The sequence below is a fragment of the Terrapene carolina genome, unplaced genomic scaffold (genome assembly GCF_002925995.2).
Source record: "Terrapene carolina triunguis isolate 2854851 unplaced genomic scaffold, T_m_triunguis-2.0 Scaffold131, whole genome shotgun sequence".
In the NCBI taxonomy this organism is placed as follows: Eukaryota; Metazoa; Chordata; order Testudines; family Emydidae; genus Terrapene; species Terrapene triunguis.
Window position 1 is genome coordinate 4,878,113 of NW_020664482.1, and position 23,182 is coordinate 4,901,294.

Genomic DNA, 23,182 nt, shown 5'->3' on the forward strand with positions numbered 1-23,182 from the left:
GAATGACTCTGTCGGGGCTTGGCAGGAGCAGTAACGGTTTTACAAATAAATAACCTGTAAAAAGGATTTCCCTTAGTTGTCACAGTGAAAAATCCAGGTGCAGACCCTGCGCTGGTGTACACTGGCACAGCCTCCAATGGAATGATGCTGATTTACACCAGCTGAGGATCTGGCCTCCAATTTTAAAAAGAAAAGGAGCTAAATACAAATTGGAATCAATCTTGTATTCCTCACCACCTGAAACTCACACTGAATGTCAAGGGCCATAGTCTGTAAGGACGCGGCTGGGTATGTTCTGACCTGAGTACCTATAGCCTTCCAATGACACCTACACAGAGAAGACGTGGCCTGGGTTTTTAAGGTATCACCCAAAATCCACTGGAATTTATCATAAAGTTTAAAGCATAAACACGCAAATAGGGAAGCCTCTAAGCAGCTGACTAGCCTCACGCACTTTTCCTCCGTGACAGTCTGACCATTGCTTCTTGTTTCCTCTATGATGATTTTCTCTTCCTCGGGCAGCAGGACCTGGGGTATGGAGTCTTTACGAGAACCTAGAAACAAGAGGTGCCAAACAAAAAGAAAAACTGAAACCTTCCACAACAGCTGACACCGTTTAGAAATAACAAACCTAACTGTGAACTGGCTCACCCTAGTCTATATTAGGAACACCTCCAGTGAAGCCAATGAGGATAGATCACTGTGAAACTGCTGGAGGCAGAATTGGGTCCCCCATTTAGAGTAAGTCCAAGTCCTTGTGTTGCCTGCTAGCATTCATTATTTAGTATTTATATGACAGTAGCACCCAGAAGCTCCGGGCAGGATGGGATCCCTGTTGTCTACACGTGTCTCCTGCCTTAGAGGGTTTCTTCAAATGCCACAATCAACATTCCTCCTTTGAGCTAACTTGTCATTTAAACCTTGATAACGCACTAGTTTCTGCGCAGTGTGCATCCAGGAGTAAAACTTTCAACAGCATGTGCAGAGCCAGACAGGCTAGATCCCAACAATGCCTACACTGCAGTATGTTAAATACCCACATGGAGTCAGCAACCTTAAAAACTTGTTTTTTGAGTGAGCCCCATGATAGCTGTGGCCATTCTCAATCTAAGCATCGGGAATACCGAAAGAAGGTACATTATGGGCAATGGACTAATTCAGCAAAGCACTAAATGGTGGTGGGGGGGAAGGATAGCTCAGTGGTTTGAGCATTGGCCTGCTAAACACAGGGTTGTGAGTTCAATCCTTGAGGGGGGCCACTTAGAGATCTGGGGCAAAATCAGTACTTAGTCCTGCCAGTGAAGGGAGGGGGCTGGACTCAATGACCTTTCAAGGTCCCTTCCAGTTCTAGGAGATGGGATATCTCCATTAATTTAATTTAAATCACATGCTTAAATACAAGCATGTGTTTAAATCCTATTGACTTCAATGGGACTTTAGCAAGTGCTTAAGTGCTTTGCTGAAGAAGGATGGACTTAAGCATGTGCTTAAGTTAATTGGGGCTAAAGCAGTAAATGGCAAGTTGTTGGAGGCACTCGCTGAATCTAAAATTATTTGATTGCTTATAAATTAAAGTATTTGTTTAGGGTAGGAACCATTAGAAAGAACATGTTTCATGGGTCCCAATTTAAAAATGTTTCCTCATCTGATAGTTCACCAATTGACTCTGATCTCTCACCAGCACTGATAAATAGCTGTAGTTCCAGAGTTTCAGAAAATGTTAGATACTCGGGTTCTCATGAAGCAGCTTGTTCTTAAACATGCGGCTGATCAAGAGATAATTTTCAAACTTCCTTTCAGAAGCTACCTACCAACCTGAGATTAGCATCAGTTTCTCTTACTCACAGCCACAGGCACAAACTAGGTTTGTTTAATTCCTACCAAGTGCTAGCGAAGTAGCTGCGTACTACAACCCAGAGCATCTGCCATCTTACCTCCTACTTGCTCATCCTCTGTGACAGAAGAAAAACAATAGCAAATAAACCACTAGATGTATGAAATGTCCTTATCTTGATGATTCAGACACCACGGTGTCTTTGCACAAGCTTGATTGCCATATGTTGCAACACTGTTTTTTCCCTAAGAGGTGATCATCATTTCAGATATCTTGTGAATTATGTAATATATTTGTGTGTCTACCTGAACTGAGAGTTTGCTGAAAACCTGCACCAGTGCAATAGGCCTCAATAACTTTCAGAATCTGGGCATCCTCTTCTAGTGCAGCAGTACCTGCAAAACATTGCAAATATTGGCTAAAAACAATATATTTGGGCTTCTTTTTTTCTCTTTCAAAACCCTTGCAACAAACTCACTTACGAGGAGAGACAGCCGTGCTTGTATGACAAATGGTATTGTCTCTGGGAGTGGGGCAGAGGTGATACTCTCAATTCAAAGGGACGGAGAGCTTTGTATTTCACATGAAGGCCAGTTAAGTGGAGTGGTGCCTCCCTTTGGCTGAGGTCTGACTAAAGGAAGGATGGGGATACTGGATAGCAAGTGCTGTGAAGAGTCAGGTAGCTACTACCTAGGGTATGAAGGACTTGCCGGGGAAATAAGTGCACTTGTTAAGAAGCTGCAAGCTTAAAACCCCACTGCCAGGATCCTCGGGAGAGGTACAACTAAGAACCAGGTCCTGATTGCTAATCCTGGCTGTCACTGGCTCACTCTGTGACCTTGGGCAAGTCACTTATCTCTTTTAGGGTTTTGTACTGCCACTCTTCATCACAGTATCTGATCCCCTTCCATGTAAAAATCAAAAGTTATGTCCTAAGTAGACTTCATGGAGTCTCCAATAGATCTCCATTAGCATGATAAAAACTTTTTTTGGGGGGGGGGAGGGGCAGGGGGGAAGAAGGGGAGTTAGATTTTATCAATTTCTTTTTTGTTGGCAGGGTTAGCAGTACAAGAAGAAGCCTGCATTGGGAATATTATTCGTATGTTGGAAAGCTTTTTTGAAGAGGTAGGTTTTGCAGTGTGCCTTAAAAATGGGCAGACACTGACCTGGCCTGATCTCCTCTGAGAGTTAGTTTCACAGCCAGATCCCCTTGACAAAGAATGTTTTGTCCCCAGCTCTCACAGGCTTCCTTCTTGGGCTTTGTGATCTGCATTGTCCTAGAAGAGCACAGCTATTGTGACAGTTCATAGATTGAAATTCAATTTAACCCATTAACTGCTTTGAAGATTATCATCTCGGTCCCTGTTTCCCTATCTGTATGGTGAGGATAATAACGTCCCTACCTACCTCATCGTGATTTTGTGATGCTTAAATCAATGGTAAGAGTGATATAAACGCTAAGCATTCCCACAAGGGTCTCACAAAACTAAGATAGATGGCAGCTGTGCATGGCATAGTGGGAAGCTTATGAGTATGACGAAGGCTTTCAAAAAATCTCAAAAACAAAGTACTTCTAGTTATTTATGTGCAACATATGATGCATTGAACAAATCGCTCTGTTTTCATTTAAAATCTCATTACTTTGCAATTACTTTGTAAATTACTTTGCAAACAGAACTCCCCTACAGAAAAGGAAACACTTACTTTTTCTAATAACAAACTCCTCATCAGATGCTTTTCTCTCCGTTTTCCTTTTAGGAAGAAACTTCTTCATTGTCTTTGGACTCTTGCTGGAATCCTATAGAGAAACAGACTTTCCTTCTAAATAAGAGCCAAAGGTAGCTAAAATAGCAGAGCAATTCAGACTGAATGTGGTTCATCGCATTATGCACTAAACTCCTTTGCACGCAATTATGAAGTTAAGGAAACTTCACAGCTATTAGGGCTGTTCCTTGCACTAGGTCTGTGTGCACAAATCCCAGTAAAAGCAACGGGAACTGTGCCTGTGTCTCAGGGAAATGACAGGGGACTAAAACACAATCAGATGAAATATAATCTTTTGGTAAGTGACTCACATAAATTCACTAGAAATATCAGTATGATCAACTTTTCTGTGGTCAGTTATAAAATTCTCTATGGAATTGTACACGTTAATTCCTAGACTACATTTTTATTTATAATATAGAACATATCATAAGTGATACAGTGTTTGTTTATATATATATATATATATATATATATATATATATATATATATATATATATACACACACACACTATATCTGTGCATGTATAATTATAAACACCTTCCCACACACATATGTATGAAATATAGGCATATACACACAGACTTAGTGTCTGATAAGATTGTAAAGATAAGAAACAAGTTTTTAGTTCTTTTGTTGAGCCACAATCATTCTGATTGATTTTGAAAGCATTTGTATATGACAGGTTATGTGTAATATAAATATCAAGGGTAAAAGATCTAGTAACTATACAAATTACAGGGGTTTCATGTTTTTCATGCAATTCAGCCTTTGTGTCACAGTCCTAAATATTTTTGGTGAGCCTGTTCAAAATGTATATACCAATAAGAATTGAATCATACTCTAAATTATTAAAAGCAGGCACAATTAGGAAAAAGCAAACAGGAGAGGAAGGATCTGCTTAATAAAGGTCACAGCACAAGCATTCTATGTTATAATAAGCCAAAGAGATGTATCTACCCTTACCTTTAAGATATAAGACATCCTCTAAAATGAATATGTAAAGAAAGAGAAGATGAGTGTGAGTGGTCGATGATTTTATTGACCAAGTCCATTTAATCAATAATTCTAAAACAACATTTAAATGTTAGTGTTGCAATTAATGTGCTACAAGGATTGTCACACCCTCAATATCAACATGCAAAAGAACCAAAAAGAGCATGGTTTCATGCAAAATTATGAACGTTGAAAAATAAATTAAATATGAAATACATGGCAAGCAGGCATTCATATACTCCTAATACAGCAAAAATAGTGATCATGCTTCAATGAGTAGTAGGATGTCAGTAAATACTGCCTATTTATAACCATATATCTTAGAAATGCAATAAATCACGAAAAATCCAACCTCAATATGCAAGCTAAGACACTGACTCTGCAGCTGCTCTGCATCTACAACTCCCACCCACCCAGACTTGTGGAGAAGCTGTAGGGTCAGGCTCAGAGGTGTTGCTCGAGGCTCAGATTTGTAACCTTTTCTTCAAGTCAATGGGAGTGAGGGAACATTTGGTGTCAGGGTGGCAATGCCCGCTGGTGTGCTGTGAATTGTGTTTTCTAAAGTAGAATGGGACCCTTTCCTAGTGAATTTTTTTTTTTCCTGATCAACATCCCCCTAAATGGGAGACTGCTACAGTGTGAGGCATTGAAATACACCAGAATTCTCCTCCTACTTCACTAGAAATAGAGTTTCCCCTATAATCATCGTCAATATGGCCCAAATCCTGCCCTCTCCTCAGCAGGCACACAGGGCTCCCAACACGGTGGAACCCCTGTGGATCTGTTGCAGAAGAGGACAGAAAGATGCCAGGAGATTTTGCAGGGAGGTGTCCACACACGCTGCATCCAATAGGGTCCCGCACCATGGATTTCTGTGGTATCCATTTGCTCTGAGGACAGTGTGGAGTGGACAGGGGTTGACTGAACCTCTACTCTTCCCTTCCCTAGGTGTGGGTTGCAAAGGCCACAGAAACTATTCTAGTCCTTAGGATGGATTAGCAAAGTAGCTCCCTGGCCTGATAACCTGCTGTCAGGTGTTCCCCAGCAGTAGGACAAGTTTCATAGCCGAAGTACTGAGGGCCAGATTTGCTCCTACAAGCAGCTCTTACTACAAATGGTTTTGTGGGGTCTCTGGGAAAGATCCAGAGAACCTATATGATAAGGGTTTTGAGGCAAGATTCCTCCTCCAAGTGCATTCACGTGGTTCCCTCTGACCCAACAGAAGTTGCTGTTTGCACAGAAATGTGCTTCTGTAAGAAGAAACCTTACAAGTCATGCAAGGCAGGTAATTTTTCAAGCTAGGAAATGTGTGTCACACCCCATTACCCCAAATCCGGACATGAGAATTTACCGGTGGGCACTGGCTCTGTAATTTCAAATTATGACTAGAAACAGAACAGGAAAAATGACCCAGTTTACATGTAAATGGCAACACTGATACACAGTGCGTAAGCAGAGTTCTGGGGTTTCCTGAATGCAGCTAGCTACGAGAAAGAGCACACAAACCTGTGAAATTCCGCCCTACGAACAAGAAACCAATTGAAATCTTAGTGGATGTCTAAAAATCTCCTCTTTCCATCAAACTCCGCACACACACCCCAAGACAATAATGAATTTCTTTCAATTGAAGCTCTAAATTCTCTTTATAGAAATGGATTTTTAAAATCACTTTTATATGTCTCATAACAGGAACCTGACCTGGTCTGATTTCTCATCCCCATTACATGGTTGTATCCATGAGGTGCAGCCTAAATTTTAAAAGGTCTCATTCAAAGCCATTACTGTGCACCAGGTAATTACGGGAGGTGTGAATTAAGAATGTATTGTGTTGGAGCCGTTTGAGCCACTTAGTGTGTGAACAGAAATGTTATGCCTTTAAAAACAGAGCCGAATTCTGGCTTCTAGTGCATGAACATAGCTCCAGTTGGAGTTCATCTGAATTTACACAGGTGTAACACCAAGATCAGAATGTTGCCTTATGTGTTTAAAACTAACTTTTTTTCCTTCCTGCTCAAAGTGGGCCAATCAATTAGTGCACATTCCAGATGAGTCATGTCGGGTCTGGTTCTACTTGGAATTGGGGTTCTGATTTGCAAAATGCAAACAGCTCTGAAAAGGATTTTTATCTTTAAGCTACAAAATGGTGTCGGGGAGGGTCCACATACAGATCCTAGCAGGTGAGGTCCACTTAACAAGACTCCTCTTCACAATTGGTGCTAAAGAGCACCCTGCCAGGAACCTCAGTAGAGTGGGTCTGAGCTGAATGGCTCATTCCTAGATCCAATCCTGTCAGAATGCACGTGAGGCATGCTGACAGGGGCAGTGAGAGACACATCAACTACACATGCTGTGCCTGGTCCGTAGACATTAAATAAATGGCTTTTAATTGTCAACCTGGCATCTTTCCATGAACACTAGCTTCACTTAAACATTTTAAATTAAGGTTTGTGTGGGTGGGGGCTGGGGGCTGCCCCTTAGCACCAGTGGCGGATTAATGATTTTCCCGCCCCTAGGCCCTGAAATAATTGCTGCCCCCGGCCCCATATGCACTTATTAAACATCAATATTTTTAATATCAACACCAATATTTTCACTTTTTACTTCACTACTACTTTCAACTATTTTTTCTGTCTCACTGTCGGCACTAACTGATACAACAAAGGAATCTATTTTGTGCATTTTTGCTATCATTTCATTTTCCCTTTCTTTCTTTTGTATAGCTTTTTTTTTTTTAACTGAGAATCGCTTAATTTCTTCCTTCTGGTCATATTATTAATGTTTAGGATTCTCGCGAGTATGTTTACTAAATGGTGTCGCGCCGTCATTGGTGGTTTCAATACGCGCTATGATTGGTAGAATCGCAGTGTCACTGATGCCGCAATTACAAAAATGCTGCTATTATAAATTTGCTGCCCTAGGCCTAGGCCGACATACGCCGCTGCTTAGCAAAGAGGGCATTGCTGACATCCACTTTGTGTGGGGGATCATCACAGCTTGCCCCCATGCTCAGCAGAGAGTTTTTCACTGTACAGTAGGCTTCACGCACCAGGATTTGACCCTAAGTCACATGGTCATTTTCTTATCACACAAGAGGTGCTATGGAATCACCATTAATAAATTCTCTTCTTGAGAAATCTTAAACTGTTTTCTAGACATATAGTCTAACATGTGCTGTGTTGCAATTACCCAGTAATAACTTGTGAATGAGATTCAAAGGGCTGTGGTGTCAATAGTTATATTGGTCAACCTATACATTTTTGGCCTATTTTAAAAAAATCCATTTATTATTGCAAAGCTGTGATTCATCCTTAGATTAAAATGTAGTAAGTGGGCAACAGTTTGTCATGCAAGTATGAAACTGCTTAGTCAATATTAGGGACTCAGAGCATGCAAAGATTAAGGGGTCTTAAAACCCAGTTTAGTTTTCAAAATAAAATTTCTGAATTTCCTTAATTAAAAAAATCATCTCAACTGCCACAGTGATGTCTCAACCCTCCTCCTAAATAATTCACTCCTGCAGTCCGCAGACCCCCTGCCCACCAGGTTTCAGAATATTGCAGGCCCTGAGAGGGGGCTGTTATAACAGAAGGGTGGCTGACACAAGCCTAGGATGCATCTAGGACCATCAGACAGTAATGTTCACACCTTTATTGTAACCAGGACGATTGGTGATTCAGCTGTTTAGTCATCTACTGCTACCGGGAACATTACACAATTACTCAGTTTATTCTAAGGGAGGGAAGGATGGTCTTGTGGTTAAAACAGGGGACTAAGAATCAGATCTGGGTTCTATTATGGGCTTCCCCACCGACTTCCCGTGTGTCACCTAAGCCCTGGAAACTGAGTTTCCCCAGGGGGATAATACTGACAGGGGATCCGTGATCTAGCACCAAAAATACAGGGTGGAGAAATATAATCAAAATTAATGGTGGTTTCCTTCCCACAACTTTCTGTGTTGAGCCCAGTTCTGAGGTCCTCATGTACGTAAAACTCTCAAATGGAAGTTTTGCCTAAAGCCTGCAGGACTGGAATCAGTGGAAAATATTAACTCTTCAATCCTGCAAATACGTATGCACTTAACTTAAAGCACAAAACCAGTTCCATTGACTTGGTGGGACTTACATGCTTAAAGTTAAGCATTTGCATAAGTGTTTGCAAGATCAGGGCTTTATTTTGTGCAGTCCTTTAATTTAACACCTATCTTCGTTAAAGGTCATTAAACCTACTCCTTTCTACTATCATCATGCAAATCAACTCTGCACAAACGTTAAAGATTTCTATGAAAGGCACAATACGCTGCATGTATCCAAGATTACCTCTTTGTAACCTAGAGCTGCTGATGGTCTGAGTGGAGGAGCAGGTCGGAGACAACTTAAGGTCCAGGGTTTAAGGATTTTGGGCGGTTCCAGTGGTCCGCGAAGCTGTCCAGTACAACTAAAAGTCTGAGAAAATACCTGATGAGATTATGAAAGCTGTTTGCCGTCACATACAATATGTGAGAGGGAAAAAAGGACCTTTCTCCATCTGAACTACTGTAAGATCATGGCTCACCACAAAGATAGCAAGGGACATTAGAAAAATGACATGAATAGCTAGCTATAGTGTTAGGTGTGAACTCTACAGTCACAGGCATGATGAGGCCCCAGAACCATGACCTCAATGTGAAAAATCCTGTAGCTCTATCAACTGGTCTGAAATCAACAAGATGAAATTCAATAATGACAAGTGCAAAGTACTTCACTTAGGAAGGAAAAATCAAATGCACAACTACAGAATGTGAAGTAACTGTCTAGGTGGTAGTACTGCCGAAAAGGATCTGGGGGTTATAATGGACCACAAACTGAATAGGAGTGGCCAATGTGATGCAGCTGCAAAAAAGGCTAATATGATTCTGGGGTGTATTAACAGGAGTGTTGTATGTAACACACAGGAGGTAATTGTCCCACTCTACTCGGCACTGGTGAGGCCCCAGCTGGAGTACTGGGTCCAATTCTGAGCACCACAGTTTAGGAAAAATGTGGACAAACTGGAAAGAGTTCAGAGGAGAGCAACAAAAATGATGAAAGATTTAGAAAACCATTGAATCTTGAGAAAAGAAGACTGATGGGGGACCTGATAACAGTCTTCCAATATGTTAAGGGATGTTATAAAGAGGATGGTGATCAATTGTTCTCCATCTCCACTGAAGGTAGGACAAGAAGCAATGGGCTTCATCTGCAGCAAGGGAGGTTTAGGTTAGATATTAGGAAAAACTTTCTAACTACAAGGCTAGTTAAGCTCTGGAATAGGTTTCCAAGGGAGGTTGTGGAAGCTTTAAAAACAAGTTGGACAAACATCTGTCAAGGATGATCTAGGTTTACTTGGTCCTGCCACAGTAGAGGGGACTGGACTTAATGACTTCTCGAGGTCCCTTCCAGACCGACATTTCTATGATTCTGTGAAACTGGCTAGATACAAAACTATCTGCTTTTGTCACATTAGGTAAGAAGCCTAGTGTCAATATTGAGATCCAATAAATTCAGAAAGGACTGGAATGGTACAACATACTTACAGAATGAGCACTCCAGGACTGTGTTTTGGATATTGTGCTGCACGTCCCTTTGGTTAGCCTTTGCAAATGGTCGAGCCATTGGTGCAAATCCTGGCTGCTGTTACAGGACACTGTGATTCGTTCTATCATGTTCCCTGCATTAGAGGATTAAATTACATTCTTTATAAAATGGCATCAATCCACCGGAGAAATTCAGCCCAACTCATTCTGACAACAAGCACCTCCTGTGTTTGCAATGCGATATGGCTACAAGTCCCTCTATATGCGCCTGTTCCAAAGCCCAACTAAGTCAATGGGAGTTTTTCTTCTAGGGTCAGTGGGCTTTGGGGATCAAGCACTCTGTGACTCTGGTATGACTGTATCTGGAATAGTGTGCTCAATTCAGGGCACCTCATTGCTGGAGAGATATTGACAAACTGGAGGGAGTTCAGAGAAGATCAGCAGAAATGACCAGGGTACTGGAGGGATAAACTTGTGAGGAATTATTAAAAGATAAGTGTAGCTTCACTAAGCAGTAACTAATGGGGGCCATGATAACAGTCTACAAATATTTACGGGGTTCAAATGCTAATGATGCAGCCAAAGTACTGACCATGATACAAGGTTGGTCTAACTAGGAGTCATGGAATGAAATTATGAAAGGGAAATTTTAGTTTGACTATTAGGAAAAGCTTCCTAGCAGTGAAATGTTTTGGGCTGTAGAATGATCTGTCAGGGACCCCAAAGCACAAGACATTTATAACTAGAATGGTCAAGAAAGTAGGAAATATAAATCAGGGAACAATGCTGCATTGGTCAGGGATGGACTGGATGATCCAGATCTTTTTCCATTTCTAGCTCGCCTCTGATGATACTCTGACTCAGTGCGCAGAAGTAGTGGCTTGTGAATAAACTGGTAGTAGATTATGGAAATGGTTCCCAACATTTTTAGAGGACTGTACCAATTTAAGCAGACCTTGGCTGTACCCTACACTCCCCTCTTTCCTCAGCATACAAGCTACTGTTAACCCATAATGGAGTCCGAAGCAGCCCGAGCCCAGTCATGGCAGATTAAACTGCACACAGATGGATCAAAAGCAGACCCCCTTCTTGTTCATCAAGGGAGCTGGACACACACAACTCAGATGTCACGGTAGCATAAGAACAAGAAAAGAATAGCATATCATAGCAGTGAAAGTGTAAAGCATCTCATGTAGTAGCAGCTGGGAACTACTTATACAATAGATGCTGCTCCCACTGGACAGGAAATGCAAAAAGTGTAGTGACCTGTGATTTCAAAAGCATGCTCGGTCCCTTCTGTTCCTTCTAATTTTGTCAGCGTCATTCCTGTTAACGGCAGTTTTCCCTACAAAAAAAAAAAGAGAATGATTCAGACTCTACATCTATCATTTTTAGCCAATTTGCCTTTCTCAGGAGTCACCACCAGAAATCATTGAAGGCTTCAGAAAACCAGAAAAGATTCCCCTTCAGTCTGTGGATCTAGATTTCCCTGTCCTTAGCAGGCCAAACACAAGGTCAAGTCCATTCAAGGATCTCCCATGCTAACTTAATTATAATAAATTATAGCACCTAGCTCTTACATAGTGCTTTTTCCCCATAGCTCTCAAAAGCTTTACAAAGGAGATCATTTTCACTAACTTCCATAAGCCTCTCTTATAGAAAAGTCATGTTGCACAACTGAGCTGTCAGTCTCAAATCAAAGCCAAAGAATACCCATCATGACTCCTTTACTATTATCATGATTGCTCGTGTCCATGTGTGCTTGAGTGTGATAAATCAGCATGAGGCTGTTCCTTTCTTGGGAATTATTTCATGCCTCCAGTAGCTTGTGGGGAATAAAGCCAAAACAGAATGATTTCCGCCACTCAGTAGTGTAGTAAGCCCCAAAAAGTGCATTGCCTGGAGCGTTGCATTATGTAAAATGGAAATTATCAGCCTATGGTTAAAAAAAAAGGTCATAATGAAAGCTTTTAACCAGGCATTATTGAGATGGGGGTGGTACACGCCACCGACACCCAGTTTGAAGTTTCTATTTGGGTTCAGAATGGTAAAGCCATGTCAGCATTTATTGTGCATGCACCAAAGTAATTGCTCAGAACTCTCTGAGTATAAGAAAGTGAGATATTTTAATCCAAGGGCACTCATGCTTGTGGAAACTGTCTAACGACTCCCATGCTGGTATGTATGGTAAGCTAGAGTTCTCAGTTTCCTGGCGGTGGGGGGTTAGCACCACAACAGAGAAGTTTCAGAAAGCAGAGGAATTTGATCTGATTACAGACATTTGGTTTCCTTCTTTACGCCCAAATACTTGCAACTTCAAATCAAATGTGCCTACCTGATAGATAAACCCAGTCATCCGAGGGCTTGCAGACAACATTAGCAGAACATTGGAAAACAACATGAAATACCTCTCTTCTTTCTCCTAAAGTGAAAAATACGTCCATCTTACAATGCATCACAAAGATTTTCCTCAGAGACATTAGTATAATGGGCCCAATCCAGTTGCAACTGAAATCAAAGGCAATGTTCCCAATGACCATAATGGGACCAGAACTGAGCCTATTAATTTAAAATTTACTTATTTTCTTTACTTAATATTCCTTCAGAGACTACAAACATTCATACATGCATCCTCCCAAGCATTAATTTGGCTGGCAGTGAGAAGTACCAATGTTCTACTAGGTAAATACTCAATCAAAACCAATAAGAGCTACTGTAGTAAGAAATTACTCATATATAATACACACCCACGTACACATATATATGTAGTAGAATATATAACACATATATTAATACATATAGAGAGAGAGCATTAGAGGTTACCACGTCTCACTTGTTTATTTAAAACTTAAAGGTCAAAACCTACCATGATTCTACCCGCAGAACTTCTGGTAACAGCAACAGGAGTAGTGCATATAGATTGATGACAGAACACGTTCGCTTGACAATACGAAAATAGCTTTTTGTTTGAGAGATAAATGCCAGTCAGATAGGGCATGAGCCTCCATGGTGCTGAGCGCTCAGGATCTGATCCAGGGATGCATTTAAGCACATGCTTAACTTTAAGTATATGAGCAGTCCCATTGACTCCTGAACTTAAAGTTAAGCAGATGCTTAAGTGCTTTGTTGGGCTAGGGCCAGAGCTCTTAGCATCTTTCACAAACACGACCATGATAAAGAGAATTTTGTTACCATTTTAGCATTGAGAAGAACTTTTGCCATGTTAAACACCTTACCTCACTTGCCCCACACTGTACCATGACCTGTGACATATAGATTACATTGCCCATGGTTTTGATATCCTCCCCTTCCCATCCTGGAATGGACTCTGAAAGGATCTGCAATTCAAGTTGTTTCCTCTTCCTCAGCTCCTGGCACTGTGACTGTAAAGCCGATATCACAGACAAAAAAAAGTTTTGTTAAAATGAGACCAGGAAAACGTCAGAATCAAACCTGCTCTGGCCCACCAAGAGGAGATTTTCTGGCAATGCTCCTATCAGTCTGATGGCTAACACCAACTGCAGTCATTAGAGTGACCACTTCAAGGAGAATGTCTTTCTACAGGCCAGATTTTTAAAGGTATTTAGGATTTTCAAAGGCATCTAGACATCTAAAATGCATTGATTTCAATGGGTGTTAGGTGCGTAGGTGCTTTTGAAAATCCAACTAGGTGCCTAAATACCTTTTAAAATCTGGCCCTAACATTCTACATTGTAAATTACTTATTACTTATTTAGGGTCACATGAACCTTTCTAAAGATTCTGGCTTACTGTAACTTTCCCTTAATAAAAAGTATCAAAAATCTGGCCTTAGAGGAAGACCAGAAGAGACCAGGCCACCACCAATTATCTCAATGAGAAATCAACAGCATCACTCAGCTTTATACAATAGAATTCACGCAAGCAGGAAATCTGAAATTTGCTTTATTGTACTAAGTTTATTAAAGTCACAACAGTTTGATGAATTACGAAGTCAGAAGTTATTTTAAAAATGAAAATTAGAAAAAGAGAAAATAAAGGGGCACTGAGGTATATGTTCTTTTGTCAAACCAGCCCTGTATCTAAGTGAAAAATGGACCCATTTTCTAAGCCAAGATGGCCACAGAGTGGGAATTGTGAACTTTCTATTTTTATAGGTTTTTAATGAGAAAACAGCAATTTTGTCCAAACTGTAAATAAAGTTAAATTGGAAGGGGTGCAAAACTGCATGAACCAGATCAGCAAATATTTTCCTATTAAATACTGCATAACAAAAACTGTGAATTTTGCACATCTTGAGGACGTAGACAGAGGAATAAAATAACTTAAAAGGAATCCATTTAAGTTGACCTAAAACCAGAATATCTAGTTATAGTTCAACAGAATGGGCCAAACACTCAGCCTGTCTAAATCCGTACAGCTCCAATGAGCAAAATGTGTTGCTCTTCTTTCCAGCTGCCTTAGTTGCCACATGGAAATAATTATACAAGATACAAATGAAAAAGAAAATGCAGGGGCTGCTCTGAAAAATTTACATTTAAAAAAACCTAACAATGTCATTAGAAATTTAGTCTTATTAATTGTATCTAGGTTCAGGAGTAGTGATTATACATACATGATCTCACGCTCTGAGGGCAAAGGGCCTGGTCCGAAGCACTCTGCAGTCAATGGGAAAACTCTCATTGACTTCAATAGGCTTTGGATCAGGCCCTAACTCCTGAAATCTTTATACAGTGTGTACACAGGCAAAATTCCCAGTGAAGTCAATGGAGGGGCTGACTGAGCAAGGATTGCAGGATCTTGTCCGAAAGCACATGCACTACTCAGTGGGGCTGTGGAAGCAGTTCATTATGGAACCTGATATAAGGTGAAGTTCTGATGACTTGGGAGGAAAAATCCTGCAAGGCCGAGCCTTGTCTCAATTTTTACTCAGTCCTCACGCTGGCCAAGCTCTTATTTCTTACTCCATTTCAAACTCAGGATTTCAGCCAGTTTTGTACAAATCCTTCAGGGTCTGTGACCCTTTCGCTGTGGCTGAAGGAGGAGCCCCTTGAAGCACTCATTTTTAGAACCAGAGTTTAGTGGTTTCCTTTTGGTTTGCAAAACTTTGTGCCAAAAGTCATGCGGTACAAGTCACATGGCAGGTCTTCTGTGACCCTGATTGGCTGAACCTGCAGTTTAGGAGATGCAAACCCACATAAAACCTACAAAAGTTTTCTGCAATCCCTAAAACCACTGTATTATATCACCCTGCTGCTACGACAGGGCTACAAATAGCATTTTCGTTAGCTTTGTGCAACCAACACACTGTGCTTGGAAGCATACGCTTGACTGATCCCTGACTCCATGAGAGTCATGCACGCATATCTGAAGGTAGAATTTAACTCTTTGACCATTTAACCTCAGACATATAGTAAGTACACTACAGTGATAAGTAAGAGCCCAATCCTGAGATGGGCTGAGCATCAGCAAATCCCATTGAAGCCTACGAGATTTGCAGATGCTGGAGTCCCTTGCAGAATTAAGTGCTTATCTTACCTTATGCACCACAGACAGTTTAACAATAGGACCTAATACATGAATAGCTCAAGTACAAATCTCCTTAAATTACTAGCATCTCTAAAGCTTAAAGCCATTTTGAAGTTAATATAACTGAATTACTCCCCTATTATCTGCTATAATGAATGCAAATTGTTGAGCTTCTAAGTAAATGTAACGTGACACCCTGTTTCCTGTTTTCTATGAAATTTCTCCTCCCTCCTTTCTTCATCTGCATCGCTAATCATTGTAAACTTGCATCTTCTCTGCTAAGGAAGGAAGGAAACTGGACCACATCTGGAGTGGTTATAGTGAAAGGTATTCAGTAGCTTAAGAGACACAGAACAGAACTTCCTTGATAACTGAACATTAAACCTTCCCCAGTAAAACGGTCAACCATGTGGAAGATTTTCTTTCTCCTTTCATTTGCAAAAAGGTTCTAAAGTGATTTGGAATGATTAATTGAAATATGTTCGCTACTGATTGCTTTACTGTTATTTGCAAAGACACAAAGAGACAGTAGACTAATAGCTTCTCTACGTATTGCCATTTCACATGGTATTATAAATGTTTATAATATACAAGGACCTGATCCCAAGGCCATGGATACCAGTGGAAAGAATCCCAATTAAATCAACGGGCTCTGGATCAGGCCCGGAATGCATCTCTTTATTAGAAGTGGCAGTTGAGTCATATACTTGTGTTAATCCTTCATAGCTCATTTTAATGAGTAAGGAATTGTGCAATTACATGTAGCAAAAATGACAAAGGTGTAAAGGGGAAAGAGATGAAAGGAAACTCCCCACCCACACGTGGCTTCCTTATGTGGCACACATTTAAAATACGTTTCTTTATCTAGTTAGATACTACACACTACAGAGATCACAATGCAATTGTTGGAACATGCTACCAGATGGCAAAGTCAGGCAAAATTTCAAATAAGGTGTCTCCATAACCCGTCTTTTCCATTCTAAAAGACCTTTTCACAAGGAGGAAAATGTCAGGCTTGACTCACTCTTTGTGAAACACAGCACAGAGAAGGAGCACTCTATTTTGAGAATCGCCACCTACCACAAGGGACTTGAAAGATGTGAATGCTTTCAAAACCTCTTCATGATCCGGATGTGCCTCCTAGCGAAGGAAGAAATCTTTGTTAGTTATGAATAGCAGCAGCATTTGGAAATGCAGTTTTCCCCCATTACTGCCATGGTTTAAAAGCCATGGAAATTCTATATGGCCATATGGAGCTGGGTTGCAGCCATTCAGCACAGGGAGTATGCAGTATGGCCCAGGAAACTGCACATCCCAGTGGGGTGAAGGACCCACCAAGTTCTATCCTTCACTCTTCTACTGCCTTCATCATCCTCATGTGATATAAAGCAACTAAGTGAAGTACTGATGCAAAACTGTTGAACAAAAGAAAAGGGATCAAGGATAGATACCATTTCAGCTCAACCAAACATTGCTTTTAAAGAAAACTACAGCCCAGTGCCAGATTGTATAGGGCAAAGTTCTGCTCTCTTGTCCACAAAACAGATCTTGACGCGCGTATGAAATATTCCACCGCATCGCCTCCCAGGTATGGAATTCCCATTAACGTCAGTGGGAGCTCTGCACATGCACAGAGAACAGAAGGGTAGAGGAGCAGAGATCAGGGCAGGACACTGCCCTTAGTCTCTGCCTCCATCACTGTATGCATATGGCCGTTCTGATATTGAACAGACACACACAACTCCCATCAACTTCAACGGGAGTAGTTCACACAGATCTGTGGGCAGAATTTGGCCTATACATTATACCCTCTTTATAACCAAAATCCAGAGCCCAGTCGCTGGACATGGTAGCTGGGCCAGTCATGGGCAGATGGGCCAAGGACAGTGCTTAATTTGTAACAAATCAGGTGCTGGGACTCAAACGAATAGGGGCTGGGAGCTCAAGCAAAATTTTTTTACTTTCACAACTGATGCAGCAAGCCCAGAGGCTCAGCCCTGGCAAGCCCCAGCACAAATTAAGCTCACAACATACAGCCACTCCCACTTCTATCACATTTACTTATCACCTTGATTTATACACTCATACAAGGTGCAGCATGTATAAACCCACTCACCATGTTCACCATCTAGAAACCAACACAAAGAGGTGACCTGTGTCTGACCAACCCTCCAGCTCTTCTCTCACCTTGGTTAGAGTGTTGGCCACAACCGCTGTGGGCATGCAGTCAGAGGAGCATGGGCAGTAGTCAGTGAGAGAGGTAGGGAAGTGTCTCTTTTCCCCGTTCCCTCTCTAGCCTGGGCCCTACACTAGAAACATTAGCCGTTGCTGACATGCACAGCTGGGATGGTGCTGGAAGGAATGTAAGTGCAATATGCAGACCAGACCAAGCCCTGTTTAGCCCAGCTATAGAAAACATGGCTGAGCTTTCCCTGGAGCAGATGTAACATGGAGAGACCCCAGTCATCAGCAGGCAGGATCGAACCTGGGACCTCTGAAGCTTAGTATATGAACCTCTACTGCATAAGCTAAAAGCCACATGTCGCTTAGCTAAGGCTGTGGCAGACTCATCAATCTCTAGCTGGGTGAGGTGCCACTTGAGGGGGACAGGGCGCCACATCTAGCAAGCAGGGGTTACACCAGTGTACACCAGTGGTCACCAACTGGTTGATCCTAGAGGATCTCCCAGGCGATCGCAATCTCCGGCGGCACAGTGGGTCTGCAACTAAGACAGGCTCCCTGCCTGTCCAGGCCCTACCCTGCTCCCGAAAGTGGCTAGCGGTGCCCCACAGCCCCGAGGGTTGTGGGGACAGGGGTCTCCCTCCACGCGCTGCTCCTGCCTGCAAGCACCGCCCCCGCAGCACCCATTGGCCGGGAGCGGGAAGCTGTGGCCAATGGGAGCTGCAGGGGCGGTGCTTTCAGAGAGGAGCAGCGTGCAGAGCCATGTGCCCCCACCCCCAGGGGCACGTTGGCCCCTTCTGGGAGTGGCGTGGAGCCAGGGTAGGCAGGGAGCCTGCATGAGCAGCAGCCGCAGACCGGGAGCTGCTGGAGGTAAGTGCTGCCCAGCGGGAGGCTTCACCCCAACCTCCAGCCCTGAGCCCCCTCCCAGAGCCAGCACCCCATACCCACCTCCTGCACCCAAACCCCAGCCTTGAGCCCCCTCCCAGAGCCAGCACCCCATACCCCCTCCTGCACCCAAACCCCAGCCTTGAGCCGCCTCCCAGAGCCAGCACCCCATACCCCCTCCTGCTCCCCAAACCTCCTCCTGCACCCAAACCCCAGCCTTGAACACCCTCCCAGAGCCAGCACCCCATACCCCCTCCTGCACCCCAATCCCCAGCCCTGAGCCCCCTCCCAGAGCCAGCACCCCATACCCCCTCCTGCACCCCAATCCCCAGCCTTGAACACCCTCCCAGAGCCAGCACCCCATACCCCCTCCTGCACCCCAACACTCTGCCCCTGCACCCAAACTCCCTCCCAGAGCCCGCACCCTGCATTCCCATCTACACCCCAAGCCCCTGCCCCAGCCCTGAGCCCACTCCCACACTGTGAACCCCTTGGCCCCAGCCCAGAGCCTGCACCCCCTCCCAAACCCCAACTCCCTTCCCCAGCCTGATGAAAGTGAGTGAGGGTGGGGGAGAGTGAGCAACAGAGAGAGGGGGGATGGAGTGAGTGGGGCGGGGCTTTGGGGAAGGGGCGGGGCCTTGAGGAAAGGGCGGGATAGATCCTGGGTTGCCCTTAAATTCAAAAAGTGATCTTGGGAATAAAAAGGTGGGAGCCCACTGGGTTACACAGACATAGCTGGCCTGGGCAGAAACAGCGTCAGCAACCAGATGGATTATCTGTACTAGGGTTTTTAACACAGCGGCTCACCTGAACCTAGGTTAACAATGGTAGGACATTTTTAGGACACTTCCCTGGTGTGAACAAGCCTCTAGTTGCCAACCCAGAGCTGAGCTGTGTTTTGGATAAAAAGTCTGGATAAAATGTGTCCTCTGGGACTGAATCCTATCCCGGTGCCGTACCCAGGCGACCTGATCTCCCCTCTCTCACCCCTCTGCTGCTGTCAGCATTTGATACATTTTGCTAGGGCCAAATTTCCAAATAAGCCAGCGACATGGAAGCTTGTGGGGAACTGTAGAAGCTTTCCAAAAATATAAATATCTTATTTAGCAAGCCTCGAAACTGAGCTTACTTTGGGCATTTCTCAGAGCCCTGCCCTGGTGCCAGGACTCTCTGCCGCCTCCTGCGTTCAGCACATGTGGCCCACCATGACTGCCGCAGAGCGTCACAGCTCCTCGCCAATTCACCCAGTGCTGCAAGCACACGGGACAGCAGCAACTCCACAAGCAGCTGAGTGGGAGCTGCCTTGGGCAAACCCTCCGGAAGAGGGGCCTAACACCGGAGCCTCACCAGACCCTTCTCCAGAAATCCCCACCTCCACAGCGGGTGAGCAGCCTCTCCCATCCACCCTCTAGGGGCCTGCTCCCCATCTGGTGCCACCAGCTCTGCTTGTACCTCAGCAGTTTTCCCGGGGTAGCTCCTCCTTGCCTGCACTAGCCCCGTTTCCACTCTTCCTCTGCCCCACCCTGGTTGTATCCCCTCCTTCCTCATTGCCCTCTCCCCACTGTGTGCTCCTGCTGCCTGCAGGGGTCTCGCTTGCCACTGGGAGGGTCTGTTCATGGATACTCCTGGTGCCTGAGCAGAGCAGCTGCCTCTCTGGTATGAGTGCACTTGTGCTGGGAGAAGCCCGGCGCAACAGCAGAGCAGCCTTTGGTTGCTACGCTGGGAGCAGTGGCCTCTTGTGGCCGCAGACAAGAATTGCAAACAAAACATCTATTTTGGTCCAGCTCCTCAAGGACACAACATGGGGACCCAGGGCAGAGGCCAAAATCTGCCCTGCTCAAAATGAGAGTGCTGGCCAATCTGCTGCCCTCACCTCTTCACCTCCTATCTCGTTAGCCTAGGCACCCACTACTTTCATAGCCCTCACTGCCACGGTGTCCGAGAGCCCCCTGCCCTCTCATATCTCCCTCCTGCTGCTGCAGTGTCCAGAGGGCAGGGCTCAGGGCCACCCCGGGTAAGGTGCTGGAGGATGAGCGGCTGAGAGCTTGCAGCTTTCAGGAGGGGGAGCTGACGCACTAAGTCTCTACGTGGGCGACAGCACAGTGGCTGTGACCCAGCTGGGCCCTGCCCTCACTGCTCAGTTGACCCATGTTAGAGTAGAGCACTTTGAACCTGATTAAGCATCATGATTAGAGGCAGCTATAAGGCCTGAGAGTAAGAATGGCCCAGGAGTTAGGGTGCTAGTCTCCGACTTGGAAGACCCAAGCTTAGTTCCTCGTTCTGCCACAAATTTCCTGTGTGACCTTGGGCCAGCCTCTAATTCCTCCGTGCCAGAAGATTGGGGATGATGGCACTGTCCTACCTTACAGGGGCGTGTGAGGAGAAATATGTTGAAGCATGTGGGGTGCTCAGTTACTACAGTAGTGGGGGCCCCCCCTCAATATCTAGACAGAAGGACCCCGGGTACAAGCAATTCTCAATGCAGTTTTTTTGGCAGCACAAAACCCCACCCATGATCTGCCCGGCAGACGCTATGTTTCATTTACCTCCATGTGCCGCTCCAGTTCTTGGAGAAGGGTGACGTACTTATCCAGTCTCATGAAGGGTTTGCTGAGGCTTGTTGTTAAGATCAAAATCCCTGGGTTGGACGCGCCCTGGTTCTCCATAAACTTCTCCAGTTCATCACTATAAACAGAGACAAGGAAAGTTCACCAGCCTCTAAGGGCCATGTTTTACTAATGCCTTCACTGTCCAAATAACAGTGGCCCAGTTCTGAGCTACACTCCATTGCAAAAGAAATCCAGCTTCTTCTACATTTGCCAGCTGATGCAAACACAGTGGGCCAGAGAGGGCCAGGCTGGGGTTCTGGCAGATCAAGGCTACTGCTCCCCAAGGAGGGTTCGGGGGAGGGGGGGAGGCAATCATGCCCCTGGAAAACTCTGGTGCTTTGCAGGCGTGTGCATGCTGTGCAACCACCATGGGTAGGTGCAGCCACCTCCCCACACTAGTGCACTGGCCAGCTCTGCAGGGGTAGGAAACCAAGTTCCTGTACGGTGACTTGCACCCCAGGAACACTAGGAAGGAGCAGTACCTGTGCTCCCGCCCACTGCAGCTGGCCTTGGCATGGAGTCCGGAGTGAGAGATGGCTCCTAGCACCCTTCCCCCACCCCTACATACCTGTGCCAGGACCCAGACACAACGCAGGCCCAATGTACAGTTCCGGAGAATACATTTGTAATGACAGTTGCTCATGTTAGATGGCAAGTAGGGGCTGTTGTTACAAGCTGCTGTAGCGTCGGCATGCCAAGCACTGCCAGGGCTCTGCCTACCACCGCTAGGCCTCTCTCCTGTGGCATGAGGCATGGGCACCCTGGATCCACTTGCTGCTGGGTGCCTGAACAACCCATTGGGAGTAGTAAGCAGGGTTTCCTTTCTAGAGAACACACTTGATAGAGATCACTAAGTTACCAGTGCCCACTGCTGGAAGACTGCGTCCACAATTCAAGAACAATGTTGCTAAATTGGAGACGGTTCAGAGAAGAGCCAAAGAATGATTAAAGGATTAGAAAACACAGCTTACAGTGACAGACTCAAAGAGCTCCGTCTATTTAGCTGAACAAAGAGAGGTTGAGGAGTGACTTAATTACAGTCTATAAGTACCTCCATGGGAAACAAATACTTAAAAATGGGCTCTTCAATCAAGCAGAGAAAGGGCTAACACAACCCAGTGGACACAATCCAATCTAACACAATCCAATGGCTGGAAGTTGAAGCTAGAAAAATTCAGACTGAAAATAAAGCGTAAATTTTACCCAGTGAGGCTAATTAAACATTGGAAGTTGTTCCAAGGGTCGTGGTGGAGTCTCCATCACTGGCCATTTTAAAATCATGATGGGATGGTTTTCTAAAAGCTCTGCTCTAGGAATTATTTTGGGGAAGTTCTATGATCTGTGTTTTCCAGATCAGACTGGATGATCACAATGGTCTGTTTTGGCCTTGGTACCTACTAAACATGCACAACATGCTCAGCTTTGGCTCATAACACTTTGGAGAGCACATTTTGTGGGTATCAGCATATTCACCAAAACAGATCAGTTAGACGCGCATTTTAAACATTCTCTGGCTAATGAACTGAATGAAGCAGCCACTTACAATAGCCAGGACTGTAATTAGGCTAAATTACAATCACATGTGTTACAAGAGAAACATGTTAAAGGCCTTCATTTTAAAAATGCCAGAACTCAGCCCCTGGGCTGAGGTCACTGCTTTCACAGCTGTGTGCAGGAGAGCTAAGCAGCACTGCGGGGAACGCAGCAGTAGCCTGCCCGCTCAGAGGACTCTCTTAGTTCTCAGTTGACAATATAAAGCTAAGGCACATGCAGGTGTCTGCCCAGGAGTCACACCTTGAATGAGAATGTTGCAGTGATTAGTGCAATCACGTACAGAACTGCGTGGCCTCTT

The 23,182-nt window shown here is 44.2% G+C and overlaps 1 protein-coding gene across 5 annotated transcripts in view; it reads right to left on the reverse strand.

Moving 5' to 3' along the window:
• The window catches only part of ARHGEF6 (Rac/Cdc42 guanine nucleotide exchange factor 6), a 57,372-nt gene that overhangs the window by 3,978 nt on the left and 30,212 nt on the right, over positions 1–23,182 (reverse strand). For 2 of the 5 annotated variants that reach the window (XM_024203087.2, XM_029911839.1), the window contains 11 exons: positions 21,268–21,406; positions 16,736–16,795; positions 13,384–13,530; positions 12,483–12,569; positions 11,414–11,492; positions 10,148–10,281; positions 8,913–9,038; positions 4,567–4,587; positions 3,539–3,632; positions 2,140–2,229; positions 455–554 (listed from right to left, as the gene is read on the reverse strand). In XM_024203087.2, coding sequence (XP_024058855.1) covers positions 455–554; positions 2,140–2,229; positions 3,539–3,632; positions 4,567–4,587; positions 8,913–9,038; positions 10,148–10,281; positions 11,414–11,492; positions 12,483–12,569; positions 13,384–13,530; positions 16,736–16,795; positions 21,268–21,406 — 1,077 coding nt within the window. Of the gene's footprint in view, positions 1–454; positions 555–2,139; positions 2,230–3,538; positions 3,633–4,566; positions 4,588–8,912; positions 9,051–10,147; positions 10,282–11,413; positions 11,493–12,482; positions 12,570–13,383; positions 13,531–16,735; positions 16,796–21,267; positions 21,407–23,182 lie in introns of all 5 variants that reach the window. The other 3 variants (XM_024203086.2, XM_024203089.2, XM_029911838.1) reach the window with 2 other exon arrangements.